A 22,226-nucleotide genomic window follows, 5' to 3' on the forward strand; every position below is an offset into this window, starting at 1 on the left:
CCATATCAGCCTCTGTTTTTGCTCTCCATTGAAGTAAACAATACAAAAAAAATGCAGTTTGCCATGTTGAGATACAACAAAACGTCTGGGTTATGTATGTAATCCTGTTCCCTGGGAGCGCCCATAGTGTTATGCTAAACGTAACGTGGAGTTCCTTTTGAAAGGGAACCCTACATGCATAAGTTACAGCTTTACCTCTATTACATAGAACTGACACTGGAGACTCTTGCCATAGACTGTATGTTAAATAGAACACCATAACATCACCATCATAAATCTCCTTCACCATAGCATCACCATATCAGCAATTACACGCAACTGTAAATGTGGAACATCCGCCATACGAGTCCCTGTGTAAGTTGTTAATGTACAGTGCCCTCTATTAATATTGGCACCCTTAGTAAATATGTGGAAAGTAGGCTGTGAAAATGATCTTTATTTTTTAAACGTTTGATCCTTTTGTTAAAGAAAAAATCACAAAAATAATCTGCTCTCATGGACATCAAACAATTGCAAACACAACACAGGTTTATCCAAACAAATATCATTGTTAAATATAGGTGTGCAACAATTATTGGCACCTCTATGAATTCATATTAGAAAAACATATTTGAAGTAGATTCCCATTGATATCCGAAGTCACCTACATCACTAAATGTTGTTTGGAAGGATTTCAAGAAAAAAGCCTCTCCTCTCATCCAAAAACAAACTCAAGCGTCTTCAGTTTGCCAGACACTACTGGAACTTCAAATTGGATCGGGTTCTATGGTTAGATGAAACCAAAATACAGCTTTTGGAAATAAACTTCAGAGCTGGTTTTGGTGCACACAGAGAGGTAGCCATATGGAAAAGTACCTCATGCCCACGGTTAAATATGGTGGTGGCTCTTTAATGTTTAGAAGCTGTTTTTCTGCCAGAGGATCTGGACATTATGTTAGGATAGTCCATTATGGCATAATGGACTATCAAATATCAACAGATATTAAATGAAAACCTGACTGCCTCTGCCAGAAAGCTTAAAATGGGCAGTGGTTGGATTTTCCAGCAGGACAATGATTGAAAACATACTTCAAAAACAACACAAAAATGGTTTACTGACCACAAAATCAAGGTCCTGCCATGACCATTCCAGTCCCCTGACTTGAAACCCATAGAAAACCTGTGTGGTGAACTGAAGAGAGATTTCAGAATTTGAAGGATCTGGAGAGATTCTGTATGGAGGAATGGTCTCAGATCCCTTGCCATGTATTCTCCAACCTCATCAGGCATTATAGGAGAAGACTCAGAGCTGTTATCTTGGCAAAGGGAGGAAACACAAAGTATTGACTAAAAGAGTGCCAATAATTGTTGCACACCTATTTTTAGCATATTTCATTTGCAGTTGTTTGATATCAGTGAGAGCAGAGTATTTTTTGTGAATTTTTTTAAACAAAAGATTAAAAGGTTAAACAATAAAGACAGTTTTTCACAGCCTTCTTTGCTCATATTTACCAAGGGTGCCAATATTAGTGGAGGACACTGTATTAGAATTAGTGCATTAATATAAACCTTGCAACTGGAACCACCGTCTAACCTGTGCTGTTATAGGAAACGGATCAACAACTTCTGACCGATCAGAACTGAGCATTTAACAGTGCTCTGGTATAAAATCTTATAATTTACTCTAGACATTATTCAGTGAGGACTGTGATTGAAGACTATGATTGAAGACTGTGAGAGCATCAGTGCTTAATTTTGTGGATAGTATTTTCGGTTTTTCAGTGTGCATGCAGGTAAAAGGCCTGTGGTTGCATTATACTGGTCTGTGGCATGAACAAGAAGTAACATTCTAAACTTTGATCTGTTTGCATTTTTATCCTCATCCACTTATCTAAATTCCCACTTTGATCACAGTGGTCCAGTGGATGTAAGAGAGTTTTGTTAACACCAGCTGATCCAGCACTTTAATTTGTAGATGTGGTATGTCTATTGCATTGCATTTACTTGAATTGGCTTTATACTTGGTTGACTAATTGGTTAGTGAAAGTCCTTCATACAAACATATGTTTGGAGATCTAACTACTTTGTGAAGGCATGAATTAGTAGCAAGAGTGAGCGTGCAGCTGTAGTTTTCAGTTGTGTTTAAAGTATCCTTTATTTCCCTACGCATTCAGATGACTTGCCCCCCAGGACCCTCCAAAGTGCCAGTATGTCTTTCTTTCCTATTGTATCTGTGTGATACAATCTAATTTAAATGCACCTACTTCTACGTATTTTAATTTCTTCTGAAAACCACGATATAACAATCTAGGTGCCGTACTTGTAGCTTGTGAAATCCATGGCAAGATTTTCTTACTGTAATTTTAGCATGTTTAGCATATTCATTTCCTACCCTCACAATTTAACCTCAACATTTCTGTCTTAGTTGATGACAGCCTGGGCTTCCTGCCAACATTTGGCCCCTGTTATGTGAATTTGTATGGAAGTCCTAGAGAGTTCACTGCCTTCTCTGACCCCCATGAGACTCTCAACCTCGGCAAGGTAAAGTAGATAAAGTTCCACTTGAACCGCATTACAGTTAAGCATTGCTGTGTAAGATACTGAGAGTCTAAAAGCCTCCATAATGACGTAGTCTTGCTTGACATTAAGTCTGTTAACAAAATGGATCTTAACTTAGAGTGAATCCAGAGTGGAATGGATCTAACCTACATTGTTAGCTGTAATGGATGTCTCTATTTGTGTGTAGAAGAGTGATTAAAATTTTAGTGGTGGTGTGTGTTGTATGGTTTAGGGTGAAGGTGTAGCATATCGTGGCCGTATGCTCTTGGAGCTCACTACTAAGCTGTGTGAACGAGTGGAACAAAAAGTGGAAGAAATTCATCCTGATGACCTTCTGGTGGTAGAGGTAAGAGGTTCTACCTTGTAAAAGATACATTCACCTTTCTGAAGAACCCCTGAACATGAATCCACGTGGAAAGATTTGAGTGTTCTTTATATGCATTTACTTTTGCTTCACACAGACACACAGTATGAAAATGCTTCTTCTGTTTGGCTTTCCATTCAGAAATTCATGCGGAAGAGAAAGTACTCTCTGTTTGCTGCTTTTTACTCCGCCACCCTTCTTCAGGATGTGGATGACGCAATCCAGTTTGAGGTCAGCATCGGCAACTATGGCAACAAGTTTGACTACAGCTGCCTGCCTCTGGCCTCCACAACGCAGTACAGCCGAGCTGTGTTTGATGGTGAGAAATAATCTTTAATCATTGTCTGAAAAACAAGCGTGGTCACCATTGAACCATTGATTGTTAAAGGAAAAGTGCACCCTGGAACACATTATATATGTCTGTATTGAAATATTTGTGATGTGTTATTTGTGATATTTGTGAATCTGATGCTAATTTTTCTGTGGTGTATTATCGTTAGAGGTCAGCAGTTGTCCGCCACTCTGACATCACAGAGGGACATTGCTAATGCAGTTAAATAGTGTTTAATAGGAGAAAAGAAGTCAGTGATCTCAAATGTATGAAGTAATAATTTTGTTGTTACCTCCTAAAAACAAAGGAGCAAGTGCTTCTTTTATCATTTCACCCTTTTTTCAGTGAAGTTCGATGTCTTTCATGAGAAATCCAACCTTTACAGTAGATAGAGAAGACGGCAAATGCTGGACTCAAAGTTTCAGAAGGCAATGCAGAGTTACTCAACTCGACTAGATGGCACTCTTTAAGATATCAAGCATGATGGCTTTGAATGCTGCAATGAAAAATCTGTTTGAGCAGAGTGTAGAGTTGAGGAAGTGAGAGAGCTAGACTAAAGGACTGCTGAATGGGTCTCTTTAGGTCTATATGGAGCAAGAGATAATTCCCATTAGCACCACTATCAACAGGTTTTTGAACAGCATTGTGGGTAAGGATGGAACCCATTAAGCAGTGAAAATAGACCAACATATCAAGAAAAAAAAAAATTATACTTGAAAAGTCAACTCAGAATTTTATTACAAAATAATGTTGGACGCCACTGAAAATCACATGTTAATTATGAAGATTAATATGCAAGTCGTTCAGGGTGCATTTTTCCTGTTGTCAAACATAATGCTCTGACTTTCTGTGTGACTGTAGGTTGTCACTACTATTACCTACCCTGGGGGAATGTGAAGCCTGTGGTGGTGCTGTCGTCAGAGTGGGAGGACATCAGCCCCCGTATAGAGGCCCTTAACATGCTGCTGATCATCACAGAACATCTGGTGAGAGAAAAGCCAAAGTGATTTAGGATGAGAATATGCTAACAAAAGTTGTATCAAAGTTAAAATGTTATATAGATATATGTATAAAGAGTGATATAAAAAGAAAATCTTGTTTTTTGAGGGATGGTCAGTTATATATTTGTCTGCATTTGTGTTAGGAATCAAACCTGAATCTTGTACAGTTGGAGCTCCAAGCAGGCGGGGACCAGGACAAACTGGAGGAGAAGGTGGTTAAACTACTTGATGATCTCATCACTGACTGCAGGTAAAGCTCCTCACAGGTATAACAGGAGGGGTAAGAAGATCACTACCACAAAATGTTTTTGATCATGTTTTGAAAATTAAATGAAAGCAAGTTGAGAAGGCCACCTATGATGGAAGAAGTGAATATACCATCCATCCATTTTCTGTATTGATTATCCTACACAGGGTCACAGGGAGCCTGGAGCCTATGCCAGGGGATCTGGAGCACAAATCGCACACACACACACACACACACACACTGGACAATTTAGAGATGCCAATCAGCCTACAATGCATGTCTTTGGACTGGGGAAGGAAACCAGAGTACCCAGAGGAAACCCCCAAAGCATGGGGAGAACATCCATCCCCGGAGGGGCAAGGCAAACGTTCTAACCACAAAGCCACCATACACCTGAAATGAATATACTATTAGCTATTATTATATTAGTACATTAGAATATACTGTAACTTTAAAGGGAAACATAGTGGTACAGTGGGTAACATTAATGCCTCACAGCTCCAGAATCCCTGGTTTGATCCTGAGCTTGGGATACAGTGTATGTAGTGTTTGACATGTTCTTCCTGTGTCTGTGTGGGTCTCCTCTGGGTTTACTCCCACTGTCCATAAACATGCGTTTAGGTGGACCGGCTATGCTAAATTCCCCAAAAGTGTGGATGTGTGTGTACATGCGATGGACTGCTGACTCTATATAGGCTTGAATTCTCCTGCTTTGTGCCCAGAATTGCCAGTATAGGCTCCAGCTCCACCGGGACCATGGCCAGGATAAAGCAGTTACTGAAGATGAATGAATGAACAAACGAACGAATGAATTTGAACTTTATTTGTAAAAATTGAGATATCTAAGTCACTGAAAGATGACTATGTGTATGCTTTAACACAGTATTTCAGTAGATGAGAACTTTTTTACTGGGACATTTCTTTACTGGGTTGCTGTGTGAGTATTCATGAGATTAATATCCATGTTGGTGTGGTTCAGCGAGGAGCTGCCTGAGCTGGATAGATGGCCATGCGTGACCCCTCTGGATAAAGCTCTGCGTCGTTTGCGTAAGGTAAACCTAAAGCAGATCCAGCAGGCCGCTCTGGCACTAAAACATGGCCAGGAGACAGAGCTGAGCACAGTGCTGGAGCAGGCTGAGGACTGGGCCATGAGACTGCACTCACTCACTGAGGAGGTGAGAATCCACAGATGGGACTTGAGCATGAGTCCAAAAATCAAAAACAATACTGACTGTTTTACATTTACTCCTTTTATGTTTTATTTCCTTCTCCTTTTCTCATTTCTTTTGTTTTGCTCTTTGTTTCTGTCTCTTTTGTTATTCTGCCATTCTTTGTTAGCAGAAAGTCAGATTCCAGAGAGAGCAGGGTACACAGTGTTTCTGTTTCAGCAGCTAGAGTTTAAAATGTGAAGATTTCTTTTTCTTGTCTTCTCTCTCTCTCTGTCTTTTTCTTTTTTTGTTCTTCGGCTCGCTCTCTTCTGTCATTCAGAATTGATATTTTATTCAATTCTGTCTCTCGCTTAGCCAGAACAGAATTAAAACCAAACTATTTTAATGTTGCTAGCCCAGTTACCTTTAAATAGCTATTATTTAAATAGCTGTTTTATTTGATTAGTTTACCAGTTGAAAATTTGTGGTATGCTGACTAACATTAACAGCTAATGCTGCTGAGTCAAGTCAAGTCCAGTGGCTTTTATTGTCATTTCAACCATATACAGCTGGTACAATACACTGAAACGAAACAACGTTCCTCCAGGACCATGGTGCCACATAAAACCTCATACTAACCACATGAGATGGCACAGAACTAAATAAGACCTACACATTTCTACATAAAGTGCACATGAAAACGTGTGCAAACAACACAAGACAGTACAGTAACTACTAAAAACAGGACAACAGGCACAGTAAGTGACAGTGTAGCGCCCAGTACACAGTTCTAGTGTGAAAGTCTGGTGAGAGTTGAGACAATCAGCTATGTTATACAACCACTGTATGCAACTGAGAATCTTGATCATAGCTAAAACCAGTAAGCAATTTGAGCATTTTATTTAAAATAATAATAATAATAATAATAATAATAATAATAATAATAATAATAATAATAATCTAATTATCTTTAAAAAATTCCAGTGATTTGAAAATGTAATATTTTCATGTGAACAGAAGGGGGTGCCAAAAATTACCTATGACCTCCAAACTGTCTGTTTCATCGATTAGTTATGGCTTTTAAGTTTCCTTTTAATGCTTTCTTTCTTTCTTTCTTTTGTTCTTTCATAATAATTTTACCTTTTTTTCCAGCCCCAGAACAGTCTGCCAGACATAGTGATCTGGATGCTTCAGGGGGACAAAAGAGTGGCATACCACAGAATCCCAGCCCATAAGGTGCTCTTCTCTCAGGGTTACTGCGGCAAACACTGTGGTCAGCTGCAAACTATCTTCATGAAGGTGTGTATGCTACAGAGCAAGCAATGGAAGTGATATGAAATGCACTCGTCAAATTTGTATGCTTCATATTAACTATAAGCTCTTTAACTCTACTAGTATGTGTTTTAGTACCCTCAGGGTGGGAGCGAGGACTGTAAGATGCCAGCACAGCTCAGAGTGAAGATGTGGTTTGGTTTGGCTGCCGATGTCAAGCACTTCAACCAGTTTTCAGAGGGGAAACTGTCTGTGTTTGCAGAGACAGTAAGCAGATTTTCTGTCCAATCAAATGCTCTCTAGAATCTGAAGTGTTCCGTCCCCAACATTATAAAAATCTGTAACAGTACCAACTGTCAAGTACGGCTTAGCCCAGGCTGTGAGGTAAGCTAAACACTATTGGCTATTTATAAAGGGGGAGGAGCCACTTGATATGTCCCGACCTGACATCCTGTTTCAGTGGAAATTACATCAACATCTCGAATAATGCTGTGAGTTTCAGGGATTTTAAACATGCAGAACCCAAATAAATCAGAGAAATGAATAATCAAGGAGTATTAAAGAGGGAATCTTCCCTCTTCACTGTTAGTGTAGCTAGCATTTAGCTGTTTATGGGTTGTATGTCAGCAGTTTAACTGATTTCTCTTAACATATTGTATTTTCCATGACGGCATTGTATCAGACCTCAGCCCCGCTACTCATTCAGATAAATCTCTTAATTAAGTGTTGTGTGTGACTTGTAACTCTACTAAACTGTCATTGGTTTTGTTGTGTTTTTCATATTTTCTTCCTACTGTGTTTCCTGCAGTATGAGAACCAGACTAAATTAGCTCTGGTGGGAAACTGGGGCACAACAGGTCTCACTTACCCCAAGTTCAGTGACATCACCGGGAGGGTGAAGCAGCCCAAGGAGAGTTTTAAACCCTCAGCAGGCTGGGCATGGGCTGGAGACTGGTACATCAGCCCAGAGAAAACGTAAGTTCCAGACTAAACTCTACTGGCTTACTCTCTATATGTAACAATACCAATATCATTGTTAAATATAGGTGCACAACAATTATTGGCACCCCTATGAATTCATATGAAAAGAATATATTTGAAGTATATTCCCATTGATATATTAATTTTTTTTTTTATCTACACCTGGATGACTTCCTGTTTCACAATGGTATAAATATGACGTAACACATAGGCCAAATTACCTCAGTCATTCATAACAATGGGTAAGACCAAGGAACATAGCTGCGATGTGTGGCAAAAGGTTGTTGAGCATCACAAAATGGGAAGTGGCTATAAGAAAATAGCACAAGCACTAAAAATGCACATTTCCACCATCAGGGCAATAATTAAGACGTTCCAGTCAACTGGAAATGTTATGAATAAACCTGGAAGAGGACGTGTGTCTAGTTTCAGTGCATTGTGAAGAGGATGGTTCGAGTGGCCAAAAAATCTCCAAGGATCACAGCTGGAGAATTGCAGAAGTTGGTTGCGTCTTGGGGTCAGAAAGTCTCCAAAACTACAATCCGAAGTCACCTACATCACTAAAAGTTGTTTGGAAGGGTTTTAAGAAAAAAGCCTCTCCTCTCATCCAATAACAAACTCAAACGTCTTCAGTTTGCCAGACACTACTGGAACTTCAAATGGGATTGAGTTCTATGGTCAGATGAAACCAAAATAAAGCTTTTTGGCAATAAACACCAGAGGTGGTTTTGGCTTACACAGAAAGGTAGCCATATGGAAAAGTACCTCATGCCCACAGTTAAATATGGTGGTGGCTCTTTTTCTGCTAGAGGACCTGGACATTATGTTAGGATACATGGCATCATGGACTATATCAAATATCAATAGATGTTAAATGATTGCCTCTGCCAGAAAGCTGATCTGAAAATGATCCAAAACATACATCAAAATCAACACAAAAATGGTTTACTGACCACAAAATCAAGGTCCTGCCATGGCCATCCCAGTCCACTGACTAGAAACCCATAGAAAACCTGTGGGGTGTGTTGAGGAGGAGAGTCCACCAGCATGGACTCATGAAATATGAAGGATCTGGAGAGATTCTGTATGGAGGAATGGTCTCAGATCCCTTGGCATGTATTCTTCAACCTCATCAGGCATTATAGGAGAAGACCCAGAGCTGTTACCTTGGCAAAGGAGGTAGCACAAAGTATTGACTAAAAGGGTGCCAATAATTGTTGAACAGCTATTTTTAATAAAGTTTTTTTTAATAAACCTGTGTTGTGTTTGCAATTGTTTGATATCCATGAGAGCAGACTATTTTAATGAATTTTTAAAAGAAAAGATCAAAAGGTTAAACAATAAAGACATTTTTTCACACCCTTCTTTGCTCATATTTACCAACGGTGCCAATATTAGTGGAGGACACTGTATATAAGCTGATACTGAGTATGTCCTTAATTGCATAATCCAGTGAATCCTAATTAAGCTTTATTGACCAGATGTTGTTTTTCTCCATATTTTTATGTTGCCCAGCCTGCTATATGATGTGGATGCTGGACACATGACTTTTATGGAGGAAGTGTTTGAGAATCAGATGCGGCTGCCGGGAGGACAATGGATCGGCATGCCAGAAGGTTACACAGATGTGGTGAGCATATAAAACTTTATATAGTTGAACAGGATTTGTCTCCATATAAAGTTTATTGATGTCCACTATTTGGTTTTCCAAACTGAAATTAAATAAGTAATCTTGTCCTAAAGTAGCCCTTCAAACAGTAAAGACTGAGATGCTGTTTTGCATTTGTTCACCGGGAGAACAGAACGGAGAGAAAGCAGTGCCTAAAGATGATATTGAGTGTCCTCCAGGTTGGATTTGGGAAGACGAGGAATGGAGTAAAGATCTAAAACGCGCTGTAGATGATCAGGGTATAGAAACTATAATGGTGTTTTACCATTGTCTATGATAAACCATTATAATTTATGAGTAGATTGTACTTTTGCTATTGAAATTGCATTAAAGAATGGATATTAAGGACATAAGCACATGCTAATTTACTCATTTGTTTTAAAGAATATTTTATTATCTAAAAGACAACCAAAATTCTTTCTTAATACCGTTATCCTCAGGGTGGGAGTATGGCATTCCCATTCCTCCTGACCGTCGGCCTAAGTCCTGGGTTCCAGCTGAGAAAATGTACCACACCAATCGCCGGCGTCGCTGGATCCGTCTTCGCCGCCGAGACCTGCAGAAAATGGAAGCACTCAGAAAGGTACCACACTGCTATCTCACCATTATTAGTTAAATCCAAGTCATATGGTTTTCATCAGTGCAATAAAATTCAAACTTTTCCTCACTCTTTTATTGGAAACTAGATAAAAAAATATCCACTTCAACACTGCTCTTTACTCTCGGTTTGATGCTACATACCCACTGAGTTCAGGGGGATTCTGGGAAATGTCAGTGTGGTGGGATGGTGAGTGGAGTTCTGTAGAGTATTTGGCAGATGAAAGTGGAGTTCTGCTGGGTTGTAGATGGAGGTTGAGAGGACACCTAATCAATCACACCATCTGACACTAATCTGAAATCGATCCCAGGTCTCTAATCTATGAGTCTTATTCTGCCTTGGCAAGAAATCTGCAGCTCATCCAAATTTAGCGTCTTACCACAAATATGCCTAATGTTAATCATCTGTGGAAGAGTGTGTGCATGTGTGTGTGTGTGTGTGTGTGCATGTGCATGTGAAGGACAGAGAAAGAGATTCTGTTTTTGAAAATCTGTGTGTGTATCCTGAAAACCCTAGACATAATAGCTAAAGCACACATGTTTTATTAACAATGATGTATTGTTGAGATTATCTCACGGTTTTCGATGATAGATGAGACAAAGAAGCAGAGGGATAAAGAGATACACTGGAAACCACTTCAGGATGAGTCAGGCTGAGTGAGCGAGAAAGATTGAGTGAGAGAGAGAGAGAGAACTGAAGAACATAGCCTTCATTCCTTACATTTCCTATGCTCTCCTCATGGTGGTGCTCTGAGAGCGCAGATCTGAAGAATCTGTTTAATCCCAGAGTTGTTGAATTAAAGCGCCTCAATATGTGTGTGTGTGTGTGTGTGTGTGTGTGTGTGTCTGTGTGTGACCTCCAACAGCAGCGTCCAGATGAGTCTGAGCGGGAGGGTTGGGAGTATGCCTCTCTCTTTGGCTGGAAGTTCCACCTTAAGCAAAAGAAGACGGATTTGTTCCGCCGTCGCCGCTGGCGTTGCCGCATGGAACCTCTGGAGAAGACTGGACCGGCGGCCATCTTTGCCCTGGAGTGCTCACTGGTAATGAGAGTGAATAAATTGCAATTTACAGAGCTGTAAATTGGACAAAACCAAACTGACCAGGAGTAATTGAAAGACAAAAAAAAAGAAAAGAAAAAAAATGCGAGAGTAAAGGTGTGAAATTTTGAGAAGGCCTGACAATAGCAAGAATGGAATGAAAGTGTGTGTGTGTGTGTGTGTGTGTGTGTGTGTGTGAGAGAGAGAGAGAGAGAGAGAGAGAGAGAGAGAGAGAGAGAGAGAGAGAGAGAGGGAGGAAGGAAACACAGGAAACACTGATCTGAGACATCAGCAGCAAGAATATAACATAATATAACATACTCAGTTCTTTACATACATTAAGGGTGAAGCTTGATTTGGAGAAATAGAGAACAAAAATGGGCATAAATGGCTTTGGGCTTGGATGGGCCTGAGGTGCTGAGAGTGACTGGGCAACCAGTGAAGAATCAGCATGGTGAAATAATGGCACCATGGGAGACTAATTACCAGAAAATAAAGACAGATCTGTATGTGTGTGTGTGCAACGGAAAATGTGTGTGTATAGTACAGTATGTTCACTCGTTTCTCAGGCTCCCAGTCTGCTGGGTCTGTTGTGTCACATCCATTCCAGGCTGCTCTCGCGTGGGCTGTGATGTGGGCTTGGCTGGATCCGAGTTTTACATCGCTCTGGATGGAGTCGGGTCGGTTATTCAAAGGCCCTGTTAATGCTACCAGCTGTGGGTCGGGGATCCCCTGGCAGTTTCTGAACTCACAATCTCTCTATACAGTGGGCACTAATAATTACATTTAGAGTCTGGTTTCAGGTTCAATGCCCACCCAAGCGATGATCATAGCCATTTATGGTTTATGGGCTTCAAATTATCTTTTTAAAATTCCAACTAAAATTGGAAAAATATTTTTCCAAATGAAACATTCCAAGACGGAGCAATACGTGAAAATTCTTGTACTTGGATTACTTTCTTTACTCATAAAAAATCATTTAGGAGTGATGTTCTGGCTCTGAGAGTAATAAGGTGAAATGAAAAAAAAGTGGGAGAAAAAAGAGGTTGTATTTGTAATATTAAATAGAAAATATTAATTTAGTCCCTGCTACATTTCCATCTATCATTTGTACTCACTCATGAAATCAGCAGAATTGTGAACATGAGGAAGGTATGTACTGTACGTTGCCAACATTGTTTGTAGTATTTGAAATAAGATACACTGAGTTCCCAGCTTATTCTACTTATTGTGCACTTTATTAGCTATATCTATAGGTATAGTTTGATGGACAGAGTAGAGGAAGGCTGACAAATTGCAACAGATGGATTAAAGTTGTTAACTGTACACCTACAGTGTGACCTACTTGGTGGGTTTACCTGATAAAATGTCCAGTGAGTATGAATACAGCATGTGGGTCCCTAAATAACTCAGTGTATTTTGGGTACTGTAAAAGAAATGTTCAAAGTCATAAACCATTTTATAAAACTTTATACACAGTTCAGATATCCAGTAAGTCCTTAATCTTTAGGAGTTAGACTCATAGGTGAGATGTGCATTTATGAGAATAAGGAATGAAAGTCTTGACTGAACAGTTCTGAAAGTTTACAAGGTTAAAAAATTCTGTGATGTAGGTTTTTTTAGACTGGAGTTTTCTAAATGATGATTAACATGGCGGAACTCTTTAGCTTCAATACTCTACTGTCTCTACACACTTCTTTCTGAAGCCAACAAGCAAACTCTGTTGGATTGGCATGAGCTGATGCTGGGCACACGCTAGTGGTTAAGCAGTGGTTTAGAGCTGGGTGAGCTGGTTCCTCACTGTGGCACTGCCTTGTTTCCTTTATTGTATGGTTGCATTTCACCTAGTTTAGTCATCTCTCCGTGTATGTAGCAGTACCACTCATGTTGCATATAAATTCTTCTATAGTATAGGCATATTTAGCATATGAGATCTGTTACTATTCCATGGTCTCAAAGCCACGGATGGCACATGACACTGAACTGTTTCTGTGACCACTGGAATGATGCTATGATATACGAGCCAATTCCGCAGATGAATTTGGTGGATTCCAGCACTGAACTGGTTTCAATACAATTTGGTTTGCTGTATTTTGTGTATTTTATTTGTCATATCCTATTTTAGCCGTGACTGGTTTAAACTCTGAGCCTTGTTTTAAGGAACAACATATTTTTTTTCCACAAATAAGGCAATAAGTCACGCAAGTCGGTAGAACCTCAGATGACACAGCACTTTCCCTTTAAACAAGACACACAATTAGATGTTTCTTTTTTAATGATTTTTTTTTTTTGGCTACTTCATTTGAAATTCCAGCACCACGAGGTGGTGACGTACAGTAGTTTAGTGCCAGTGGTTTGTGGTGCAGATGGAGTTGCCCTCTTACTAACTGGCGGTATACAGATCATTAACACATTCTCCATTACACTCTTGGTTGGAATTGTTAGATATCTGATCCAGCATAATAATTCTTTGTCTTGCTCAACAGCCAAAATATGCAAGTCTTGTTTACATTCAGGGAACATATTACTGCTTAATTGGTTCAGCGTTTCATTCTAATGTTTCTTTTTCTGTCCACCAACAGGGCAATGTGACTGATGACAAAAATGATGACAAGTCTGTTACAGCCTTTGGTGTCAATCGTCCCACCATTTCATGCTTCTTTGATAGTAAGTAGTCAGAATTTCTAAAGAATCCTTAAGTATTAAAACACAACATACACTGAGGCACTGAATCCTGCATTGTGTTTCAGGTGGAACACGTTACCATTTGCGCTGCTATCTGTATCAGGCTAGAGACCTGCTGGCTATGGATAAAGACAGTTTCTCAGGTGGGTCAGAATCATATGTCATGTCAGTTATGCACGAAGAATGACTTTAAAACTTGGTATTCTCTAACATTGATCTTTAGTGTTAAGAAAGTGCTTTTTAGTTTTGAAGCAGATGTGCTTTGCGGGAGCCAAGTGCAGATGTGTTTTGCAGGAGCTGTTCTTGTGCAAATCTGCCATTTATTATAAGCATCTGTATTTGTTTGTCAAAATGCCACGTGTGTAAGCTGTGCCGCACCCTGGCTCTGACCTTTTAACCCTGGAGCCCTTCATTATTTCTGCAGTCTCCTGGGTGTCCTAATAGTACTTTCTTAATGTGAGCCACTGTTGCACTGTTAGTCTGATTCTGAGGCACGCACCAGACATCAGCAAAATCTGACCTTAGGCTCTTACTGTTGTACCACATCAGCTTTGTGCTGGATTGTGATGCCATGTAAATGCACCAAGCATGCTCATACTGCATCATAGATTGGGGTCTAATGGTAAGCCTAATATGATGCACATTGAAAGTGGTAATAGAGGCAGAATAACGTTTTTATGTATCTGCTGTGTGAAAAAAATAGGCCAGCATAGCTCAGTATAATAGAAGGTTTTTTTTAAATTTTTTTTATAAATAACAAAATCATAAAAGTGAAGTCTTGTGAGACTTAATGTTAGCGCACCCATGGCTAAGTTTATGCCAGAGAGGGTAAAATATGGTGCTTGGCAAAGACTGGGATAAAGCAGTTTTGGTAGAGCTTAGCCCTGAGTGTAGAGAAACACAGCAGATTTACTGCTGTGGACACAACAGAAGACAGTGTAGTAGTAAAACAAATGTTGCTCTTGAATAGTCTTTTTGTTTTCTATCTAGCTACATTTGGAAGTCGATACATTTGAACTGTATTGCTTAATAGGAGACATATTCTTCTGCTTCAGTTTGAGATGAACAGAAATTGAATCAGTGCAAATATTAGACTCATTAATGGGCTATAACCATTAATATGAATCCAAAGAGTGACAGCAAGTTAACTTAATAAAGTTAAAAGGGCCTATAAGGAAATATTTAAAAATTTGTTGTTCATTAGGTGCATGCAAGATTCTATGAGGTCATGTAGTTATGGTTTAATGAAGATAGCTAAGGATGGTGGTTTGGCTTCTCATACCTTGTATCCTTGGAAACGAAAACCAAAGCAAGTTAAGTGAAGTGTGTGTGTCTTGGCTTGTGTGCAAGTACATGTGCACAGACATCAGGATTACCATCCTACTATGATGTAGATTTGTGCTTTGGTGAAGGGGGATTTGGCATTATGAGTGTGGTTAGCTCACTAGATACCGATGTTGATATAAACACTCTAACCACGCTTATCAGGTGGAAATTTCTGGTCTGTGATGCATGAATGTGGCTCCAGATGTTGTGGGAAAGCCTTCAGGGCTACTGTATCACTATCATCATTTAGTCTGCCTAATGAACAATGGCTTCTTATCTACTAAAGGCACTTTCATATATTTTTTATTGTTAAAATTTTTTTTTTAAATTTATTTTAAACTATTGGTTCTATGAGACCAGTGATGTAGGAAAAGACATCCTGATATTTTTTATCCTGATTTTACCATTAAAGAACAGTGTAATTGCTAATAGATTGATAAATTCTGCTCATGAATGAATGGTCTGTCCCAATCAGAGCAAACAGTGCGCCATTTCTAATAAGTTTTTTTTTTTTTTTTTTTTGCACATTGTCAGGAAAGTCAAGGCAGGAAAAATTGGTTATAAAAATAATTGGTATGATAAGGCTGACCCTGTTGTTATATTGTAGTCTAATAATAAGTCTAATAAAATTATAGGTAATACACATGCAGATATCTTGACTCCAATCATGAAAACATGAAAAACTGAAAAAAGGCTACAGCAGACCCACATCAAATAAACTGATGTGATTAACCCTTAAAGTATTGTTAGGCAGATATTTGCCACAGGACATTCTTTTGGTTGACCCAAAAGACATCAGGTGTGCTGTATCATTAAAGCACTGTCATCACTCTGCATGCTCTGTGGTTATCGCCCACTACAGATGTCCAGCATGAATTTCCTGTAACTGGAAAAAAAAACACTGACGCTAAAAACAGAGAAAACTGGGTGCAAAGGAGAAGTGTGGCTATTGCATGTATGATTTTCCCCTTAGTTTTTGATGAGATAATGGAAACTGAGCTATACAGGTCCTGTGCTTGACCCGATAAAAAAAAGCTAATCTTTTCAAAAATATGAAGCCAGTATAAATCACTAGGCATGGCACAATGACTACAAATCTTCAGGAAATTTTAGGGTCAACCAGACTTTGCCGGACTCACAGTTCTTTTTCAGAAGTCTAGAGAAATGGTATAAATCAGTGCAGGATTGGAACTACTTGTCCTGGGTGAATGAGTTGGAGCTGAATAAAATAAAATGATGTGCAACAAGATTTATAAGGAGCAAAAAATTGAAAATTGAACTGCATCCACAGTTTCATCTTCTATTACCGTCACCACATTGCAGAAAGACTAAAGCCACTGGGTAGACAGACCATGTCCCAAATAACACTCACTCACTTTCAGTAGCCACTTTATCCTTGGTAGGGTCATGGTGGACCCACAGACTTTCCCAGGATCACTGAGCATGATGCGGAAATACACCCTAGACGGGATGCCGGACCCTCGCAGAGCATTGTACACACACATTCACACATTCAAAGGTAATTTATCAGTCCACCTACAGTTATATTTTGGGACATGGGAGGCAACAGGAGAAGGTGGAGGAAACCCATGCAGAAACATGCACAGAAACTCTGCATAGACAGTGACCTGATCTCAGGATTGACCCAGGGATCCTGGAGTTGCAAGGTAGCAATGCTACATGCTGTGCCACCATGCCACATAGCCAAACATCACTGCACTGAAAATTCACCGGAACATTAAATTTGCATTCTGCTGCAAGATTAACCCCCCCCCCAAAAAAAAAAATAAAAAAATAAATAAATAAATAAAATTTCAAAATAGGGATTGGCGATATGTAAGGCATAAAACACGACAGGGTGTGCTGGAAAATACTCCTTGACTAGCAGGTGTTACTATCCCAAAGTGGATTTTTATTCCAGAGAGTTTTATTCCTCTTATACCACAGCATTTTGCTCACAATTGAAATGTTTAATTAATTAATGAACAAAACTGCATGCTTCATACAACTGTTTATAGTCAGTTCCCGTTATCACTTATATTACAGTAGCTATAAACAGTCATTCCATCAAAAGTCTCTCTTTTTTGCCTTTCTCTCACTTGTAATTAATAAGACAAAATATACAACCTGTCATGTTACAGAGAAACAATAAAGTGCAAAGTCTTCTGTCCTGAATACTCCCCCATAACAGAAAACCTGCTGACCATTACAAAGCTCTGACACCAAGGACTCATTCCATGTTAGTCTTTATGAATGTCTAATTTCAGAAAGCTTCACCATATCAAAACTTGTCCAGTTTTCTTTGTTAGTTAACATGCTGTTTTTTATTAGCCTTAGATTATGTAGATTATTCACCATACAAGTCTCTGTATTTGAGCTGTTACTATAGAAACAGTAATATATTAAAGCGAATGCATTCAATTAAAGTCGACATTATTGTCAGCATCTGTTATTAAAGAGAATTAATCAACATCTTCTGACCAATCAAATTTGACAATGCAACAATGCTGTGGTACAAGGGAAATATATCTTTTTCATGATACACACAATGTACAAAAAATCATGATAATTAGTTTTTCTGAGAGATGCTGCCAACAAAATTTACAAGTTCATTTACAAAGCTTTCAATTATTTATTTATTTTTTTCTGAAAGGGGAAACCCATTGTTGTAGGATATTGTGTGGAATCTTTAGGGGCTCCCCCAACCAAAGAACCTTTTAGTTTGTTAAATTAATGTGATTTTCTATGAGTGTATGGATTTGCTTGTAATGACCATATCTGCTAGAGTTTGGACCCCTGCTTTGGAATCTGACCATGAAAATTGTAAATGGAAATGAAATTGGAAAAGAAATAAATTCATATAATCACTTAATTAGAACCCACTGCCTCTGCCTCTCAAATACAATACTGAAGAACAATATCTGCTCTTAAATATTTGGTAAAGTCTCGATAATGGCATAAAAATGTGCCAACTATGTGTGATTCCACCCAATATTCAACATGCTGTCTTGTGGTTGGCTGCAAAATGCATTTATTTATGACCTGCCTGTGGCTACAGTTTTTTCCCAGGCACCCTGATACATTTTTAAGAATATAAAAATGATACACTGCACTTGAACAAGCCAACACTATAATGTTGACAGATTGCAAACAATGCAAACTGGCAGTGCCTCCTCTGTTGTCTGACTGTATGGCAGTACTCTTTAGAGTCTCACATGGTTGAGTCATACATGTGGGCGGCCATTGCTGCGCCGTTGTCCAGTCCCACAATCCCCTCAGGAGGAGTATTTATTTACTCTGTGCAACCCGATTAGCCCTCGCCTGTATTTATTTCTCATTGACTCCTGGGTGATGGTGCACACTTGGCTTACTTATGCCTCTATGTATTTGAGCCAGAATGTTTTGTGGGAAGGGGTATAAGTTTGTGTGTATGTGTTAATTGGAGCTGGGAAAAAGCAGGTCCGTTTTCCCCTCCCTAGTGAAACTATCCCATTGAGGACGGTTTACGTGGACTGTAATAATAAACTGAGACTGTCTCTTCAATTTCAGGCATTCCTAAGCAGTTTATGTCATTCATTTTCATTTTGGCTCACTTCAGAATATATAAATTTAACTCTTGATTCTTACATACAAACACGCACACACACGCACACACACACACACACACACACACACACACACACACACACACGCTTGTATAGACATTACATTTGGATGACCAAAGTTCAAACAGTTTCCTTGCAACTCTGGGTATTTGGCTATTTTCACTAGTTCAGTTGGCACTGTATTCCTGTCTTCATCGCCCTTATTATATTATCAAAGACAGAAACACCACAGTTTATTACGTTCAGTGATGCATTGGAGGCCTTGAAAGAAAGACTTTCATTAACTACTAAATCACTGCCTCAGTTTTAATGACAACCAGACCTCTGCTAGTTTTTGCGGTTGCACATCCTAACACTGGCAACTGTTTCTTTCCATTTTATTTGTCTATCACTGCGGCACATAACAAAATCACCATTATTAAATTACAAAGGAATCCATTGGATGTTATTACAATGTAATGGAATTTACTGCCGGAATGATCTTACACTATAATTTGACAGTTTAATCTGATTTGCTATACTCTGTTTTAAAGATCATATGTTTTAATGTTTACCTCTCCAGGATTTGAGGAAATACTTCACTATATGTCGCTATACAGCACAGTTTCTTTAACTAAATTGTTCAATCAAATCTGTTCTATTTGATGCTGAATTTGGACATTTCTTGGCAGATCCCTATGCCATTGTATCATTCCTGCACCAGAGCCAGAAGACAGTGACCATAAGGAACACGCTTAACCCCACCTGGGATCAGACTCTTATCTTCTATGAGGTGGAGATATTCGGAGATCCCAAAGTGACAGAGAAAAGCCCGCCAAACATTGTGGTGGAGCTCTACGATCAAGACACTTATGTGAGTTTCAGTGTGCAGATTAGTGTGTGTGACCATTTACATGGACATATGCTTATATGTCTGTAAATGTGTTCATGCATGTCGGTGCGTCAAAAAGCAAAGTATGGGTTAGGTGGTTATTTCACAGTTCTGGCTAGAATTTAAAATGTTAATGATATTTTTATCAGATCACTATCAACACCTCATGGATTAACAGGTGCTACACTGGTTTTCCACTGTACACTATGTAGTTCTACCAGTATCAGGTGTTTGGTGGTGTGAGAATGGTGTTGATATCGATTTTACCGTAGTTACTGGCTGAAGACTAATCTTATGGGATACGTAATATAGTTCTGAATCAGATAATATAACAGAATGGCTTTTGTCCTTTGACTTCTCCGACAGGGGGCAGATGAGTTTATGGGACGCAGTATATGCCAGCCTTCTGTGGCCTCCTCTCCTCTTCTGGCGTGGTATCCCATCCTGAAAGGTGGCAAAGCAGCTGGTGAACTACTTGCTGCATTTGAGCTGATTCGTAGAGATAAGGTAACGGCTGCCGTTATTATCATTTGTTTATTTCTCAATCTATTGTGTCCTAGACCAAAATGTGGCATCAAAAAAGTGTCACAAGCTTAACTCCCAAGTAGCACAACAGAAAACTGTTTGTGCTATTGTGAGTTTGGATGTCTACAATGATACGGACAAGTGAGCAAAATTGGATGTACTTTCTGGGTGGGAGGGATGGCATTCGCTCTCTCCTGCTAATCACAGTAACACTAACCAGTCCACTGTATACATTTGCTATAAAGTAAGAATCACTCAAACTATGTGTATTACTAGAAAATGTACTTTGTGTTATTCATTAGAAATGGGGTTTGAATGGAATTGTAAGAAGCAAAGTTTCTGTCAAAAAGGTCTTTGAAATGTGGTGACCCAGTGGAGCACTCAATTATCTCAATTATATATGTCTGTATATGTATCTGTTTAGTGCTCCGAATATCTCTATATAGCTGTATCTATATTCATATTGAATTCCATAGTGTGAGTGTGTCCAGTATCGGAAGATGTGCTTGAGATATATGATTAGGTCTGTTTTTAATCCTGCTCGTGCAGTTATTCCATTCGTGTGTACCAATATGTAATACTTCCTAATGAATTTAGTTTTCAGTTAACAAGGACGACCATACATTCATGTTAATTAACATGGTCTTTATTTGAACTTCAACTTGCTCACGCCTGCATGAAACCTCCCACGCACACAACTTTTTTTGTTGCGTACTGTCGCACACCTCTAACCTCAACCACAAACAGACTGTGAACCTTTCTGGCATCTTTTTTAACCCTTTATCAGGTCAAAAGTGTGCCTATTTATATCTGTATTGATTTAGAACATATGATCTATTCAGTCCAAATAATGTATAGTGTTCTTAAGTAAGCTGGTCAGAAATAACTTATGAATTCTTTCTACTTTACCATCTTGGCCTGTAATTTGGCAGCTGAATAATCTGTTAATCTGTGAATTAGTTTAAAAAATCTTACAGCCTCAGTTTGTTATCTGTGTAGCATCGTTTTTGCTCGGCAGTGCGTTTAAAACTGGTGACCTGCAATACAGTACAGTTTAATGCCTGAAGATGTAATGGCGCTTCTTGAAATAAGCTCCTATTCTAAGGGATTTTCACATAGGAGTCGGCAATCTCTGTGTGGGCAGACATAGTGACAAGGATGGAGTAGCAAGCGGGCTCAACCTTCAAGAAACCATGGCCAGCGTGCATGACTGCCTGCTCTGAAGTTGAAAAGTTCAAAATTTTTTGATGACCGATGTGAATATTGCATCAGATTTGGACAACATTTCGAACATTTGGCTAACAAATGTGGTTGCCCCAGAAGCAAAAATAAGATAGGATGTGCTCTTTTTCAACTGCTGTATGAAAAACTGATCTGGAAAGCTGATTTTGACTTTTGGTTTGTGAAGTGGAGGGAGACAATCGAAGCAGAGAGATGTCTGCCATATGAAAGATTAGGAGAGATTTTAAATAAATATAAGCTTTTGTTCAAAGTTAAAGTTAAAGTTATTCAAAGAAATATTATTAAGTCAGAGCTGTAGGCTGCATGGGTCAAACTCTGGTGTTGTATATGTGCTCTTAAGGCAAAGGTCAAATTCACTCGCATTTAAAATAAATAAGGAGCAAATGTGGGCAAGACACTTGCACTATAAATTCTGTACAGGCACGTGTTCAGATGTGTATTGTTTTGTGTTTAATATTGTTCTGGACAATAACATTTAACTCATTTACGGGAGGTCTTGTTTTTTTTACATTGCGGTTGTGCTCTAAAAAGACTGCATTGTGTCCACGTTAAGGAATTGTGTGTATATCTGTTTGTGTGTGTGTGTGTGTGTGTGTGTGTGTGTGTGTGTGTGTGTGTGTGTGTGTAAGAAGGGCGCCTGGGTCCCAGGAGAACATTGTGTGCTTTTTGATGAGTGCTTGTTCACATGTGAACAGGCTGCGTTCCCAGTGGCCACAGGCTAATTTAATAATGTCCCATGATGTCATCGCTTTCATTTGAGACTTAAATGTGTGGTCTGCCACTAATG

General features: G+C 39.1%; 1 protein-coding gene across 13 annotated transcripts in view; it reads left to right on the forward strand.

Moving 5' to 3' along the window:
- dysf (dysferlin, limb girdle muscular dystrophy 2B (autosomal recessive)) overlaps nt 1–22,226 on the forward strand; it is a 90,990-nt gene that overhangs the window by 23,363 nt on the left and 45,401 nt on the right. For 8 of the 13 annotated variants that reach the window (XM_053681337.1, XM_053681343.1, XM_053681345.1 and 5 more), the window contains exons 17-34: nt 2,154–2,186; nt 2,405–2,520; nt 2,771–2,884; nt 3,044–3,221; nt 4,095–4,219; nt 4,378–4,484; nt 5,461–5,656; nt 6,782–6,928; nt 7,037–7,168; nt 7,710–7,876; nt 9,398–9,512; nt 9,685–9,790; nt 9,992–10,134; nt 11,015–11,188; nt 13,768–13,852; nt 13,936–14,013; nt 19,473–19,654; nt 20,039–20,179. In XM_053681337.1, coding sequence (XP_053537312.1) covers nt 2,154–2,186; nt 2,405–2,520; nt 2,771–2,884; nt 3,044–3,221; nt 4,095–4,219; nt 4,378–4,484; nt 5,461–5,656; nt 6,782–6,928; nt 7,037–7,168; nt 7,710–7,876; nt 9,398–9,512; nt 9,685–9,790; nt 9,992–10,134; nt 11,015–11,188; nt 13,768–13,852; nt 13,936–14,013; nt 19,473–19,654; nt 20,039–20,179 — 2,339 coding nt within the window. The remainder of the gene's footprint in view (nt 1–2,153; nt 2,187–2,404; nt 2,521–2,770; nt 2,885–3,043; nt 3,222–4,094; nt 4,220–4,377; nt 4,485–5,460; nt 5,657–6,781; nt 6,929–7,036; nt 7,169–7,709; nt 7,877–9,397; nt 9,513–9,684; nt 9,791–9,991; nt 10,135–11,014; nt 11,189–13,767; nt 13,853–13,935; nt 14,014–19,472; nt 19,655–20,038; nt 20,180–22,226) is intronic. The other 5 variants (XM_053681347.1, XM_053681348.1, XM_053681338.1 and 2 more) reach the window with 1 other exon arrangement.

Source organism: Ictalurus punctatus, chromosome 7 (genome assembly GCF_001660625.3).
Source record: "Ictalurus punctatus breed USDA103 chromosome 7, Coco_2.0, whole genome shotgun sequence".
In the NCBI taxonomy this organism is placed as follows: domain Eukaryota; kingdom Metazoa; phylum Chordata; class Actinopteri; order Siluriformes; family Ictaluridae; genus Ictalurus; species Ictalurus punctatus.